This window comes from Acartia tonsa, chromosome 5 (assembly GCF_053477335.1).
Source record: "Acartia tonsa isolate MP-2025a chromosome 5, ASM5347733v1, whole genome shotgun sequence".
In the NCBI taxonomy this organism is placed as follows: Eukaryota; Metazoa; Arthropoda; class Copepoda; order Calanoida; family Acartiidae; genus Acartia; species Acartia tonsa.
In genome coordinates, this window is record NC_137264.1 from 3,941,739 (window position 1) to 3,956,527 (window position 14,789).

General features: G+C 31.0%; 1 protein-coding gene across 6 annotated transcripts in view; it reads right to left on the reverse strand.

The window, feature by feature from the left end:
- LOC145318556 (uncharacterized) overlaps positions 1–14,789 on the reverse strand; it is a 547,717-nt gene that overhangs the window by 20,569 nt on the left and 512,359 nt on the right. For all 6 annotated transcript variants that reach the window (XM_080159918.1, XM_080159917.1, XM_080159916.1 and 3 more), the window contains 4 exons: positions 6,619–6,770; positions 1,810–1,928; positions 964–1,339; positions 688–768 (listed from right to left, as the gene is read on the reverse strand). In XM_080159918.1, coding sequence (XP_080016044.1) covers positions 688–768; positions 964–1,339; positions 1,810–1,928; positions 6,619–6,770 — 728 coding nt within the window. The remainder of the gene's footprint in view (positions 1–687; positions 769–963; positions 1,340–1,809; positions 1,929–6,618; positions 6,771–14,789) is intronic.

Consider the following 14,789-nt stretch of genomic DNA (forward strand, 5'->3'; position numbering starts at 1 on the left):
AGAATTAAGACGTTGCCTGTACAATATAATATGATATTTTCATATAATTCCTTTTATTGTAGTTTATATACTATATTGTAAACTTTTTTTTCAATTTTGCTTACAATGAATTCGTAATATTTTTCTGATTCTAAAGGTATATATAAACCCATATTTTTTTACCTGTTAAATAATAAAATTAAGTTCAAAGTTTTTATTCTCGTGGGTTTAAAAAAATCGATTTTTTCAAAAATTACCTGACACAATTGAAAAAGTAAGGTGTCAAATTAAAGATCTTACTATTTTTGTTCATAATGGCCATTTTCTTTCTTTTTTTTGTTGCATTTAAGTACCTTAAAATCGACTTAATTTTTTTTTTTTAAACTTAAATTACTTAGAAAATAAGAGGTCTACAAAAAAAACGATTGCATATCTGAATTCTATGAAAAATTTTACATCTACTACTTACTAAAAGAACCGGCTAGCTATAAAAAAAAAGTTGATACACCTTCTTTTCAATAATCCTGTCTGTTTCTATGCCTTTTTAGTTGTCTGTCTGTTTGTTTGTTTGGATATCTTTTTCTATGTGTCTACATAGTTTTCTGTACGTCAGTTTTTCCATCCAACAGTTTTCCTCTCCAGTCTGGCTATCTTTTTGTGTCTATCTCTTGCTATCTTGTTGACCATATTTCCTATTTATGTATGTACCTGGTAGCGAGTCTCCTCCACAGGTTCAGTAATTTCATCCTCCTCCTCCTCGTCTCCGTCTCCTTCATCCTCACATGCACTCTGCAGATAAGTTCGATACTTAATTTTTTTTTTCAAATACATTTTAAAGTATTTGGATGTTAGTGCTTTCAAAGTTAATTACTAAAAATGTTTATAAATTATTAAATTTCTTATAGCAAACTCTAAAACAAATTTAGTTCATAAATTTGCTACATTAAATATCAACAAATTCATGAAACATTTAAGTATCCATTCCTGAGCTGCAAGCGCGAGCAGAGAATCAGAATGTCGCAACTTTCCATACGCAGAGGCCGACCTTTCACTCCCAGTAGCCGACTTTTCGGTCATTGTCGATTCGGCGTCTGTATCGGTCAAATACTGTTCAGTTGACCGCAAAATCGACTGCATCTCAGCCACCCGACGAATGACCTCATCATTGCGGGCCTCATAACCGTCGCCCGGTTCCCTTTTCTCGCTGTTTTTCCCGCCCCGACTGTTGGACTTTTTAAGGATTGACGGTGGAGTGCCGTTGCTGCTGCTACTAGAGTGGTTGTTGTGATTATAACCAGTTCCATATTTGGCGCCAAAAGTTGAATATCTTGGCTCAACTAGGTTTGCATTGTCTTCAGTCCTAGAAGCATAAACAAAATTGGTGCATATTTTACTGTAATCTTTGTTATGTAACAAATATTAATCTATTTAACAAAACACAAAGATCTAAATGAATAAGACAATGGCCGATAATTTAATGTACTTCCCCAATGATGATACACAAAATAACCCGCTCTGTAGAATACAATAAGTAATTAGTACTAGTAGTTTGGACACTTAACTGAATTAAAAAAAAATTCAAAATTCCCTAAAAGTCCCCAAAGTTGTTGAGACAACAAATAAGATAATGTCATTATAAAACTTTGGTGACTAGTGTAATAAACAACTCAATGTCCCCTCCCATCCTGACAAATTAGGAATTTGTTTTATATATTTTGTTTTATATTTTATTATCAGCAGAAAACAGTCTAAATACGCTGTAATACATATTTTCAAATTTTAAGGCAGTTCCTCAAAAAGAATAATTATACCCCAAAATAAGTAACTTACGTGATATTTCTGTTTTTATCCAGAGAAGGTTCTCCTTGTGCCGAAATCATACTTGTATCTCCGTCAGAACCGGAACCAGAGTCGGTACCTCCGCCTACTCCGTGTAGACCAACAGGCATCTGCAACAGGACAAACAAGAATTAGTTTCCAGGAAAAATAATGAACTGAACAAATTTTCCCGTATCGCTTCGAAACTGATTAATATCCGGTGGATTAGAACCGGTTCTCAGCCATACTTAAAAATTATGTCTACCACCGTATTTTATCCATAATGTACATAAAAATGTACAATCAAAAGATTAAAACCAGTTTTTTTAGCCCACGCCTTCGGCTTGTCGGGGCAAAAAAAACTGGTTTTAATCTTATACTTGTACATTTTATATCCGTGGAAAACTGTTTATAATACGATGCGAGAAATAACTATTCCTTCAATAATCAAAAATATGTAGGATATCTGTCTGTCTGACCTGCCATAGAAAATTAATAACTTGCCTCTTAACTGGACTTATTTTAAGTTCTTCCTTTTAGGGAAGTATACTATAGGTTATAGTAAGGTGATACTAAAGTCCCTATTTATATAGAAAAATAAACTGTATATAATGAATCTCATGATGGTATAATACAATCTAAGATATAGATAAATAAGAACAGTGTAAATGCTTTTAAAAGCAAAATAAATGATCTTTATACACATATACAACTAAAGGCAGAAACAAGCATATATTTAAATACAAATTATTGAATATAGCAGACAAATATTTAAATTACCATTTTAATTGGGAGAGACAAACTTTTATAAGTTATATTTCTTATTCGTCGGCTGAAAACTTTAGATAAATTTATTAGCTTCAATTAGTTTCATTCTTTTTAACCAATAATTGTAATCTATAGAAGAAACAATTTTATTTATAATCATTGGGGATGTATATCAATTTATGCTCAATGTTTTATACCTTAAGAACCCTGGTCAAAGGAAACCTATATATCCAGTAAAAGATCTTGTGTGCATTCATTTCCGCATATTATCACAACAGTACACCGTTCACATTCGCAGAAAGACACAATAGCAAATAAATAAAAAGGAAATATTTTACTGATACGACTAAGGCGAATGGCTTTTAAAAGTTTTTTTTCTTGTTTGTTATACATTACAATGATATGTGGTTATGGTGAATTTGACAATATGATACATCTGTGGAAGTAAATGCACACCAATGATCTTAGTAACAAAACAGTAATTAAATATTATAAAGAGAAACATGGACACGGATTCTAAAATAATCAAGAAAGAAGACTATAGGGAAGTCCAACAGATCATTGTATAATTATTATGACATTAATTCCTAGTCAGTATACTAGCGGCTGCACCCATAGCCTCTATGTGCTCTGTATTCAGAGAGGCAGAGAGGGGTTAGAAAAATGGTTTAAAACCATCCCGATGTGCCAAAGACTGAAGAAATCTTAAAATAGAATGGCCCAAAACCACCAAAGGAGCAATGTGAAGCTTACCTAAAAAATAGAACTCAATCGGTTCAGTATTTATTGAGATCTTAAGCTTCATACAAAAATACTACTTTAAATAGGATTTTTTTACAGATTCGCCTTTCCTTCTCTGCTATTGTTTATCAGAATAATTATCTTTGTACCTGATTATGCTCTAAATAAGTCAAGGTTAGAATAAATAAAAAAAACAGACAATAAGGGTCAATTTTAAAGAAGAATTTGCCTGTCTGTTTGTAGGGCTGATGTTCCTTAAGTTGATATGTATGTCTGTCTGTCACTTTGTGTGTCTGTCCTTATGTTGGTCTATTCTACAGATGTGAGTGACGTCACTAGGTAAATTTAGCTTAATTTCTTACATGACATATCACAAACACCCTTTTTCCATGTTTCAAAGTCGTACTGTAAAGTAATTGAGTTACAGTACATTATCGTTTGTTAAACTTTAAAAAAAATAATTTTTATATTTGTAGAAAATTTGTTTTAATTATTGAATGTTTTTTGGCAGTAAAATCAAATTAAACAAGTTTAGAGAATATTTGTTTTGGAAATATTTGTTTGAAAAAATCAGGGAAAGAAAATGGATAGAATTCAAAATATTATTATTAAATATTTCCCAAATAGCATAAGATAAGGGCATGAGGAAAAAAACTATCGAAATATATTATAACGGTACAAATTTAGAAAGACGTTTTAAAAGCAAAATTAAACTCCCCCCCCCCCCCCTCCAAACCATAAGTTATAGGTTAAAATAATATGAATTGCTCCATCTCTATCCCCAAGTGATGCAAAATTCTAATCTTTAACTCCAAATTGATTTTGAAGCAGATGTAAGATAATAACAATTGCAGTATCCCTAACCCCTGTGGTTGGAAGTGCATAGTGAAAAACTGCATCCTCCTTATTTACCAATATCAGTCCTGGCGCAATTTTAAACCCCACAGTGGAAATAAATCTGAGAATTTAACTATGTAACTGGACAAAGTGTCTCAAAAATCAGCCATGTGACGTCATAAAAATGAGTGATTATTCATATGTTTTTTAAGTGGTTTTCTTTCCCACTTTACCTCTCATCTCCCCCATTTTTATGACGTCACATGTCTGATTTTTTGAACACTTTGTCCAGTTACATAGTTACATTCTCAGATTTTTTCCAAGGAATTATAAATTGTCCTAATAAACAAAAAGTAATAATGTAACTTTAGATGTTTATTGTTTTTAGGAAGGCATTATTTTAAAATCTTAACTACAGTAAGCTATACATTATATGTCATTAATAATAAGATTAAGATAGATTTTTTGGCCCATAAACAGACGCAACTTAAATCTATTCAAAGTGTAGGATTAAAAGGAAATCGTCATAAAATTAAAGAGTTGGTTGTCTGTTCAATATTACCCACAAAAAAACATGTAACATGCAAACAAGCATATGACCTGTCCTGAAAAGTATTTACAATTTTTTTCTTTAATTATTTGTTATTGAACCTTCTGCCCATGCTATTCTTTATTATATTCAAACTCCCAACTTTGTAATTGTAAAGCAAACTCGTATGCTGTATGTTGTATCAAAATACAACAATTGACATGGAAATATATTCAGTCATTTTAATCATGGTAGGTTTGTATTGCTTTTTAAGATATGTTAGAATTGTCCTATACATCTCAAACTTAGCATTATGTATTAAAGAAATTTCGCGAATAGTTTAATAGTTATTTCTCGCATCGTATTATAAACGGCTTTCCGCGGATATAAAAAGTACAATTATGAGATTAAAACTAGTTTTTTTAGCCCCGAGGGGCCGAAGGCATCGGCTAAAAAAACTGGTTTTAATCTTATGATTGTACATTTTTATATTCGTAGAAAGCTGGATATAATACGATGCTAGACATAGTTTTTTCGTATGGATGAGAACCGGTTCCTATCCAACGGATTCGAATGAATACGAGAAATACAATTCTGCTTAGATATACAAATTAATATTCTGCTTATTCAGTTTTGATACTGTATACAAGTGTTCCTGTTTGCTTGTTCAATGGATGTTATCAAATTATCACAGTTAGTTTTTATTTTCGAAGATGATTATCTTTAAAATCAAATTTTATGTTTACTATGTTTCATGTCTGCCCTGTTCTACAAAGATATAAAGGGATAAGACAATGGCCGATAAATGATGATCCACAAAATTACCCCTTCTGTAAATTACAATTGGTGGCTAAAACGTTTTGACCCTTATTGAACCAACCAATCAAATTCAACAAAAGCCTCCAAAGTTGTTTAGTCAACGAGTAAGAAAACGTTATTGTAAAACTATTGGGGACTAGTGTAATTAACAGCCCAATGTCTCCTTCCTCGCTGTGTGTTCTGCTATTTGTTTATGAGTATGTATATCAATGGTTGAACAATGTAGAACATATCTGGAACATTCTTTTCAACTAGATTTATGTCCCTACAAACTTTTGTGCAGCCGCCAATAGTTGTTTTTGCACAGTGGAATTTTAGAAAAATGTTGAGAAAAAAATAGCTTAGATATTTGTTCTTATTTTTAACAATGACAATTCAAGATTCAAGATTATAAGATTCGGGTAAAAAAGAAACTAACTAAATTTTGAAATCTAATTTTTCTTCTTTTTCTCCAAATCTCCAACTTTTACATTAATGTGAATAGTACATGTAGAATTTGAATTTTTCTTTATTTCTGTTTTTTTCCTCCCATAGAAGTATAAAATTGTCTCAAAAGGATTATTAATTTGATATTAATATTTGATTAACTAGGGTAAAACTTAGAGTAAAGTGGAAAATTACTAATTTCATTAAATATGATATTCTATTAGTTATATTTTATATACTATATAGAGATCTAAAGGGATAAGACAATGGCCGTTAAATTGATGTACATACCCAATGATGATACACAAAAATAACTCTCTTGTGTAGATTGAAATTAGTGTTTGAAACGGTTCAGCACTAAATTTAATGAACGAACTAATCAAAATTCACTGATGTTCCCAATGCTGTTAAACCAACGGAACACAGTAATAGTGTCTGACTGATTATGACGTAACAAAAAAAATAGCCAATGAGAGGCCACTATAAATTTTACCAGTGGTCAATAACGGCCTCTCATTGGCTAATTTTTTTTTTGTTACGTCATAATCAGTCAGACACTATTACTGTGTTCAAACCAACAAATAAGAAAACGTTATTGTAAAACTTTAGGGCCAAACAAACCATTGCCCCCTTTCTCTCTGATTACTACATCTCGTAAAAAAAATAACTCATTTTATGTCTTCTCAACTGAAACATCTTACCTTCAATCCCTGAGGTGGAGGGTGGTAGGGTGGATGTGCCCCCAGGTCCACTGTGTGTGTCTGATCCACTGGATCCTGCTGGTGGTGCTGACCCTGTCTGGGATAGTTCCATCCTTGTGTGCCAACACTGTGCTGACCGCAATAGGACGGCGCTGAAATGGAAAATAATATCAGTTTTTTTGTTTATAGTTTTTGGCGGGAAATTGAAGTGGTTAAATCAACAGATTAAGTCATTTTTGGGAGACTAGTCTAATCCCCTATCTAATCAAAGCCAGCCTCCTTGAAGCGTAAACATGACACTTTTTTTTAATTGACACTCCATATCTCTTTTAGGATATATGGTATATAATAAGGGTTATACTACTAAAGGATGTATATTGTATAGTGTATACACACTGAAATTTTACCAGGGGGGGTGTAGATAAACCCCCATTCTGCATGCTTTTGGGGTGAGACTGAATAATAAATAAACATATTTTACCTAAATAACATTAAAATTCAATATACTTTGAATTACAAAATGCTTTTGTCAATTTAAATTTGTGAATTAAAATGGCAAATCACATTTGAATATTCTATTCATTTATTTGAATGATGTGGTAAATATAATTCTAATTGAATAAAATGCAGCTTATTCATTGGACACAGGCACAACAGTTATAGATAAATCTAAAATTATTATTGTTTGCGTAAAGACTCATTTATCTAAAGGAATAAGACAATGGGCGATAAATTGATGTACATATCCAATGATGATACAAAAATAACCCCTTTTGTAGCGTAAAATTATTGTTCAAACGTTTGAAAAATCAACTTAATAAACCAGCCAATCGAAATTTACCAAAGTCCCCAAAATTGTTAGACTAACTATTAAGAGAATGTTAGTATAAAACTTTGGGGACTTGTTTAATAAACAGCTCATTGTATCATCTCTCTTTATTGGAAAGACTAGTAGTGAAAAGAATAAAAAGCAAAATTGGTATGTAATAAAAATTAAAGTATTCATATTTTAACAAAATAATTCAAAATTGCTTACTTGGTAATTTTGGTATTCTGTTTGAAATGTAAAATTCCAAAATATTTCCTGATTTTCCCATTTTAGCTTGACAATTTTAAAATATTTTTAGATTCTTTTTTTTACTATATTAACTGGTCATAGTCTTTTTATATATGGATCACACTGATAACTAGGAATATCTTAATTCATAGACACTTATATAGTGATCTATGGCACAAAGATTAGTTGAAACTAAAGGCCTAAAATTTGAGTTTGTAGGTATCTCTTTTAATATTTTACATACAACCATGTATGTATATATGTTTATACAATACAAAAAAAAAACATTACTTAAACGCATAGCAAAATTGTTTCAGTGGCTATGGTTTCATGTATGTTCATATTTTCAGGAGAAAAACTACTATTTAAGTAGAGTATATTTGTCCCACATACCTTAATCAAAAATGACTTAACTTTCTTGATTAATGATTAAGTGTTTTTGTTGAAGAAGCTTATAATAGTGCCTACTAAAATGACGTCATACAATACAAATGACAAATGATAGGCCAGTATACATTGTAATTGACCAATGGAAAATGTATACTGGCCAATTATTGGTCATTTGTATTGTTTGATGTCATTTTTTTAGACACTATAAGCTGCTTCGTTTTTGTTTCATATGGATTTTTTGGGTATAGTCCCTTTCGTAACATCGCACCTTATGGGGCGATTCTTCGTGTTTTTCACAGTAGCTTTTTTCCTATTTCTAGCCCCTGCGGGGCTAATTACCTAACCCTGTGGGGCAATCACCTAACCCAATATAACCTAACCTAACCTAAAATGACCTAAAAAAAGCCATTTTAAAAATACGACGAATCGCCCCTTATAGGGCGATGTTACGAAAGGGACTATTCCCGATTTTTTAAAAGGTGATGTTTTTACATTTAAAAACATTAGTAGAACATGGTAGACGAAAATTAATGTAACGGATCTATAAAATAAATATTTATAAGTGAAACAATAAGTTTCATAGTTTAAAGTACAATACCAGTTAAAACTCAGAACAATTCTAAATTTGCTAATATGTAATATTGACTGCATTGTATACAGACAAGAAAAGGTAAAAAGGAAATATTGCATGGATGGGGATACAACAATTGGTAGGGGGGCAAAAAGGGTACTTCCTACGAAAAAGGAACATGTAGCCATAAAAATAAATATAATAACCAAGAAGACAAAGATCTAATATGAATTCTTGAATTGTAGAATTTAAGTGTCAGTCATGTTAGTATAGTTCCGTCAATTTCTAATTTTTATTTGACACAAAAATTTTAATCTATGTGATTGTATTGCTCTATCAACTTAATAATTATGAAACAAGTAGAAATAAAGTTTAGAGCAAATCTTCTATAATTATGTAAACCTTCCCAAGACCTATGACAAGCTACATTGTTAAGGAGAACCATGTCGGTTCAGTGGTTAGAGAGGTTTTTCGGTCAAAGGATGATTGTACTTTAGTTCGTTAGCTTCGTTTTTGTCTATATTGTCATCCTTGTTTTATTCTACTAGTTTTTTATAGAATACAAATTTTACTCTTCTATAGGAGTTTTAGAATACAAGTACTTTTTCATATACTTCCTTTAGAAAACTCAAATTTAATGTTTTTACATTTCAGACAATATTCAAGGTTATTTCTTGGCAGGATTAATGCTATTATATATAAGAGATATGTATGTTTTTAATATGTCCATAATATCTACAAACTTAACCAAGTTTTTTTTTTTAATTTTGCTTGAAATAATGGTTTCTAGTAAGTTTGCAAGAACATGTATTTATCTAATGCATTAACATAAATCAATAGTAAAATAATTTACTAACAGCCTGGTGATTTTAATAAAGAGAATAGAGGAAATAGGGAGATAAAGTATCCCGGAAAAAAAAAACAATTTTACCGCCAGTAAATAATCAGTTTCAACGCCAAATGTATTGTTTTTGCTATTAGTCTACAGTGTTTTGCTGTTATCGTTACAAAAAAAGATGAGTTAAATATGTTAAATCTAAATCAAGTATTGCTTATGATTTATTGAATTGAAAATATCGAGTATTAGGATTTTTTTATTGCACTGTTAAATAATAGTTTTATTGGATTTCTGATTTGATAAAACCAGAGAAATTTGTTTTCCCATTATAAATCTAATTAAAAATTCTTAAATATACCTACCTAAAATCTATTAATGTCTATTTTAATATTTTGTTTTGTTTAGTATGGGTGTTCTATTTCATTTGTTTATTTGAATGTTTATTTCTGTGTCTGGGAAAACCCAAAACGTTTCCTGTAATGAATAGTTATTTCTCGCATCGTATTATAAACGGCTTTCCGCGGATATACGGCCTACGGCACCTAGGGGCTAAAAAAAACTGGTTTTAATCTTATGATTGTACATTTTTATATTCGTAGAAAGCTGGATATAATACGATGCTAGACATAGTTTTTTCGTATGGATGAGAACCGGTTCCTATCCACCGGATTCGAATGAATATGAGAAAATTTCTTCCTCTTTCTATTTTTTCTTTTATCCTTCTTTTTATCTCTTTATCTTTTTCTCTCTCTTTTACTCTCTCTCTCTCTCTCTCTCTCTCTCTCTCTCTCTCTCTCTCTCTCTCTCTCTCTCTCTCTCTCTCTCTCTCTCTCTCTCTTTCTCTGTCTTTTATTAATTATCTTGCTGATTCCCTTAAATTTTCAGAGAAGCATCGAATTTTCGAAACAAACAATGGAAGGTCAATTTTGGGTATTTTGAAATCTCCAAACGAAGGACAAGTTAAAACCTAAAATTTCACGAAAACAAAAGCGTACAAATACATTGTATACAGGGGGGGGGGTAATTTTAGCAGTGTGGCTTCTCTAGTCAGGTCAATTGTGTCTGTCTATTTACATGTTTGAAAGACTGTAGTTGACATCTATTTTGACCTATTTGTATTTCTATTGAATTACAGTTTACCATCTCGATAAAAAATTGCTAGCATACAGTTGCTGCGCTACTTATAGAAAACATTTCCCTGTCAGGTCTTCAAAGTCACGAATTTGAGTATTTCATACACACAATTAACAGAAATTATAGTTTTGTTGCACAATTATGTATTTTATGGTCCTGATTAAGTCAAATTGTACCTTTAAAATCACGTCATTAAGTTTATGTCATACAACAGAAAACAAAAGGACGTACGGACATTTTTTAAAAAGTAGCTGATATACTTATTAAAATATTCGCTTTTTTGTTATTTTACATATTTTAGTTCTTTTGATTTCAATATGAATAACTGTTCTATGTTTTTTAATATATTTACTTATAAAAGAAAACTTTAAGTGGCTTCTTATGAATAAAAATACAATTTATACAATATTAAGCTGTGAATATTACACTTTTTATATCTTAATCCTATGAAATTTAAATTATTTTTTTCCATAAAAACTTGATATATTCTCAAGATTGACAATTATATTCATAAATATTAGCGCAGCAATTACAAGAATATATCAAAGATAAAATAAATAGCAGAGAATTAGCCATATTTTGCGTTACAAGGACCTAAGGGATAAGACAAATGACAATAACTGATAAATTTATGTACATCCCCAATAAGGATAAACAAAATTACCCCTTTTGTGGATTACATTATTATTTTAAAAGTTTAGAATCTCAACTCCATGAACCAACCAATCAAAATTAAATTTTAAAAAACAAAGATATTAAGCCAACTAATAAGAATATTGTAAAACTTTGGGGACTTGTGTAATAAACAGCCCAATGTCACCTCCCTCCCAGAGAAAGATAGAAGAACAACAAGGATGACAACATCCATAAAAGCGAAGCTCTGAAACGATATGACAGACGAACATTAACTTTTGTTGAGTGTCAGAACTGAATATACAAAAAATGAAAATAAAAGGTTTGACAAAATTATACGTAAATTTGTTGCAAAACTTCTTAAATACAGAATTCTGTTTAAGGACATAGTGACATTTTTAATACTTGATTTTAGAGATGCTTCGCTCATTATATTGTACCTTATTGTAATAGGAATCAGTAATCCAAAAATCAGATCGATCGGATGATTTTATCACATAAAAAATTGTTATCAAAAAAGTACAAAAATCAACATGTTTAAAATGGACGTACGGACAATCTGGTAACGATTATAGAGTTGCTAAGCTTTCTATGTCGTACCTTACTACAGGAATCACCATGCAAAGTTTGAAATCGATAGGACAATTTTAACATTTAGCTAACTATCTCGGACGGACGGACGGACCCTAATTATAGAAAAGCTTCGCTTTTAAAAAGACATAGACACTAAAATTATGAAAATAGCAATATAATTTTATCTATTTTTATTAATTGAACCATTTGGATGTAATCTTCCTCGTTTAGATGTTGTCCCAATATTTGCTTGCACACCTTATATTTCATATTTGGCAAGCACTGTATGCAAATTTTCCACAAACACATACAAAAATGTTCATACAAAGACGCATAAACTTTAATGGCTAAAAATAGCAATGTACGTCTAAAATATAAATTTGATGGTTCATAATTATAGACTTGCATAGACGTCCAATTGGGGGATGGGAGGGGGGGGGGGGGGTATTAAGTGATGTCTTCCCCATCAAACTTTAAAATCCTTCATATTACCCCCCTGAAACCTTTGAAACCCCTCATTTTACACTCCTAAAAATGCTTGGACGTCCTTGTACACTTTAATTTTATTGTTCTTTTAATTGAAATATTGTTTTATAGATTTATTTGAAACCTTTATGAATATTATTTTACTGATTAGGTATAATCTATTAAGCGTAGCAGCTCTATCATTATTGTCAAAATGTCAATATTTTAATTTTCATTTAATTTGACACCAAATCTCAACAAAATCGAATAATCTATTGATTTGCTATTGTTAATGGCTTTTTTTACAACGGTAACTCGACAATTTGTGTCTGTATTGTAAAAACACACAAGAGGACAAAAGATCGAAATAAAGGTTAAAAAAAAGTTTTTCAAGGTCCTTTAAAATTTAGAAAATATGTTTTAAGGGGAAAATTACAAACTTTTGTTGTTTGTTGTTTATCAACATGAGACTAAAGTCATTATTAGAATGGCGTTTGTTGGAATGCTGATTGTTGTTCAAAGTAGATATCAGACCAAATTAATAAAAAAAAACAAAGTTGACATATTTGTTAATGTTAAGCTTTTAGATTTGTTACTAAATATAAGTAGGGTCTTCAAAACTTTAAAACCCATGATTTAGAATTTGTTTTTGAGAAAAAATATCCCTATCAATACAAACGCCCTTAACATCGAAAGTAAATTTTAGATATTACCATTGTCGAGTAGCGAGGCTTCTCTTATATGTGTTTCAGCTCGTCTGCATTTTCTGCGCTACTTTTATATATATTTGTCCTTGTTCTTTTATAAAATAATGTGCTATTTTCTTTATACCAGAATGTCTCCCAAAATTTTAAAATGTTCGTCTTAATGGCAAAATGCTTTTAATGAAATTACATATTTCAAGCAAATTTTCAGGGCTTTATTACGATATTCAAACATGTCATTAGATAATAACGAAAATTGGGAAAGGCTTCTTTAAAGAAACGACGATTATATCTAATAGTGAAGAAACCCCCTCTGGTGAACTCCTGTGAACGTCACTGTTTTTAATATTCATTTTTAAAAATCTTATTTGAGGTTGCATGCTAAAAATAACAAGGATCCTAATTGTTGGTTCATCCTTCAAGTAGTAAAGTGATGAGTTAAGGAAATGCTACGCTCAAAATATGCGCTTTGCTAAAATGGCTTACAAAACAATGTGCGCAATCGAGTAAGAAATACGTTTTTATGTTTGATTATTAATAAATATAACCCAATAACAAGATACGAAAAGTGATAAGGCACAATGAGTGTTTTTTTTGGTAGGTAAGACATTGCAGCAATTAAGCACCTTATATAAGGCGCCTTTTTTGAGTGTAACCTGCAGGAACTATGTAGTTAGCGGAAACCCGAAATTATTCCATTAATTTACACATTATCTAACAATGCTTTAATATCTTATAGTCTTAAATTTTGGGGGTTTAGGGAAATTTACCAATATATCGCCTTGAACAAAAAAAACACCTTCCAAAGAAACATAGATCAAAGAATCAGATGAATAGAAAAAAATGGGTATAGTCTCTTTGGCAGCGCCCTTTAAGGAACGATTTGTCGTATTTTCAAAATGGCCTCTGATAGGTTATTTTAGGTTAGGTTAGTTTTCATTGGGTTGGGTGATTGCCTCGCAGGGTTAGGCAATTAGCCCCGCAGGGGCTAGAAATAGGAGAAAATCTACTGTGAAAATACGAAGGAACGCCTTTACGTTGCCCAAAAAATTTACTCACATTTAAAGTAGTATATATGGACAATAGTAAAAAAAAGTGGTTATGTACTTTTGTTAAGATGTCGAATGCTTCCTAACACACATTTTTAGTAGCGAAGCTACTCTATAATACACTTTGTCCGTCCGTCAGTCCGTAACGCTATGGGGGAAATGGGATTTACTCAGCTCCTATAAAAGATAGAATTCTGAAATTTTTTGACAACATTTCCATCATTAAGGAGCACAATTGACTATAAAACATCATTGGCGGTTTTAGGTTTTAGGCTATTTTTATATTTTTCACATTTTTCTCCATATCTTCAGTGTTTATGGTCCGATTTTCAAATTTTTTTCAGTTACAGACATCAAAATTAAACTTCCCGTCGCGTCGTTTAAAGAAACAACCATGAAGGCCAGACTGCCATTTTAGCAGGTTTTAGGATATTTTTATATTTTTCACATTTTCCTCCATATCTTCAGTGTTTATGGTCCGATTTTCAAAATTTTTTCAGTTATAGATATCAAAATTTAATTCCCGTCTTTTAAAGAAAACAACCATGACGACCAGACTGCATTTTAGCAGGATTTAGGCTGTTTTTTTTATATTTAACACTTTTCTCCATATCTTCAGTGTTTATAGTCCGATTTTCAAATTTTTTTCAGTTATAGATATCAAAATTAAATTTCCCGTCTTTTAAAGAAAATAACCATGATGGCCAGACTGCCTTTTTGGCAGGTTTTAGGCTATTTTTATATATTTAACACTTTT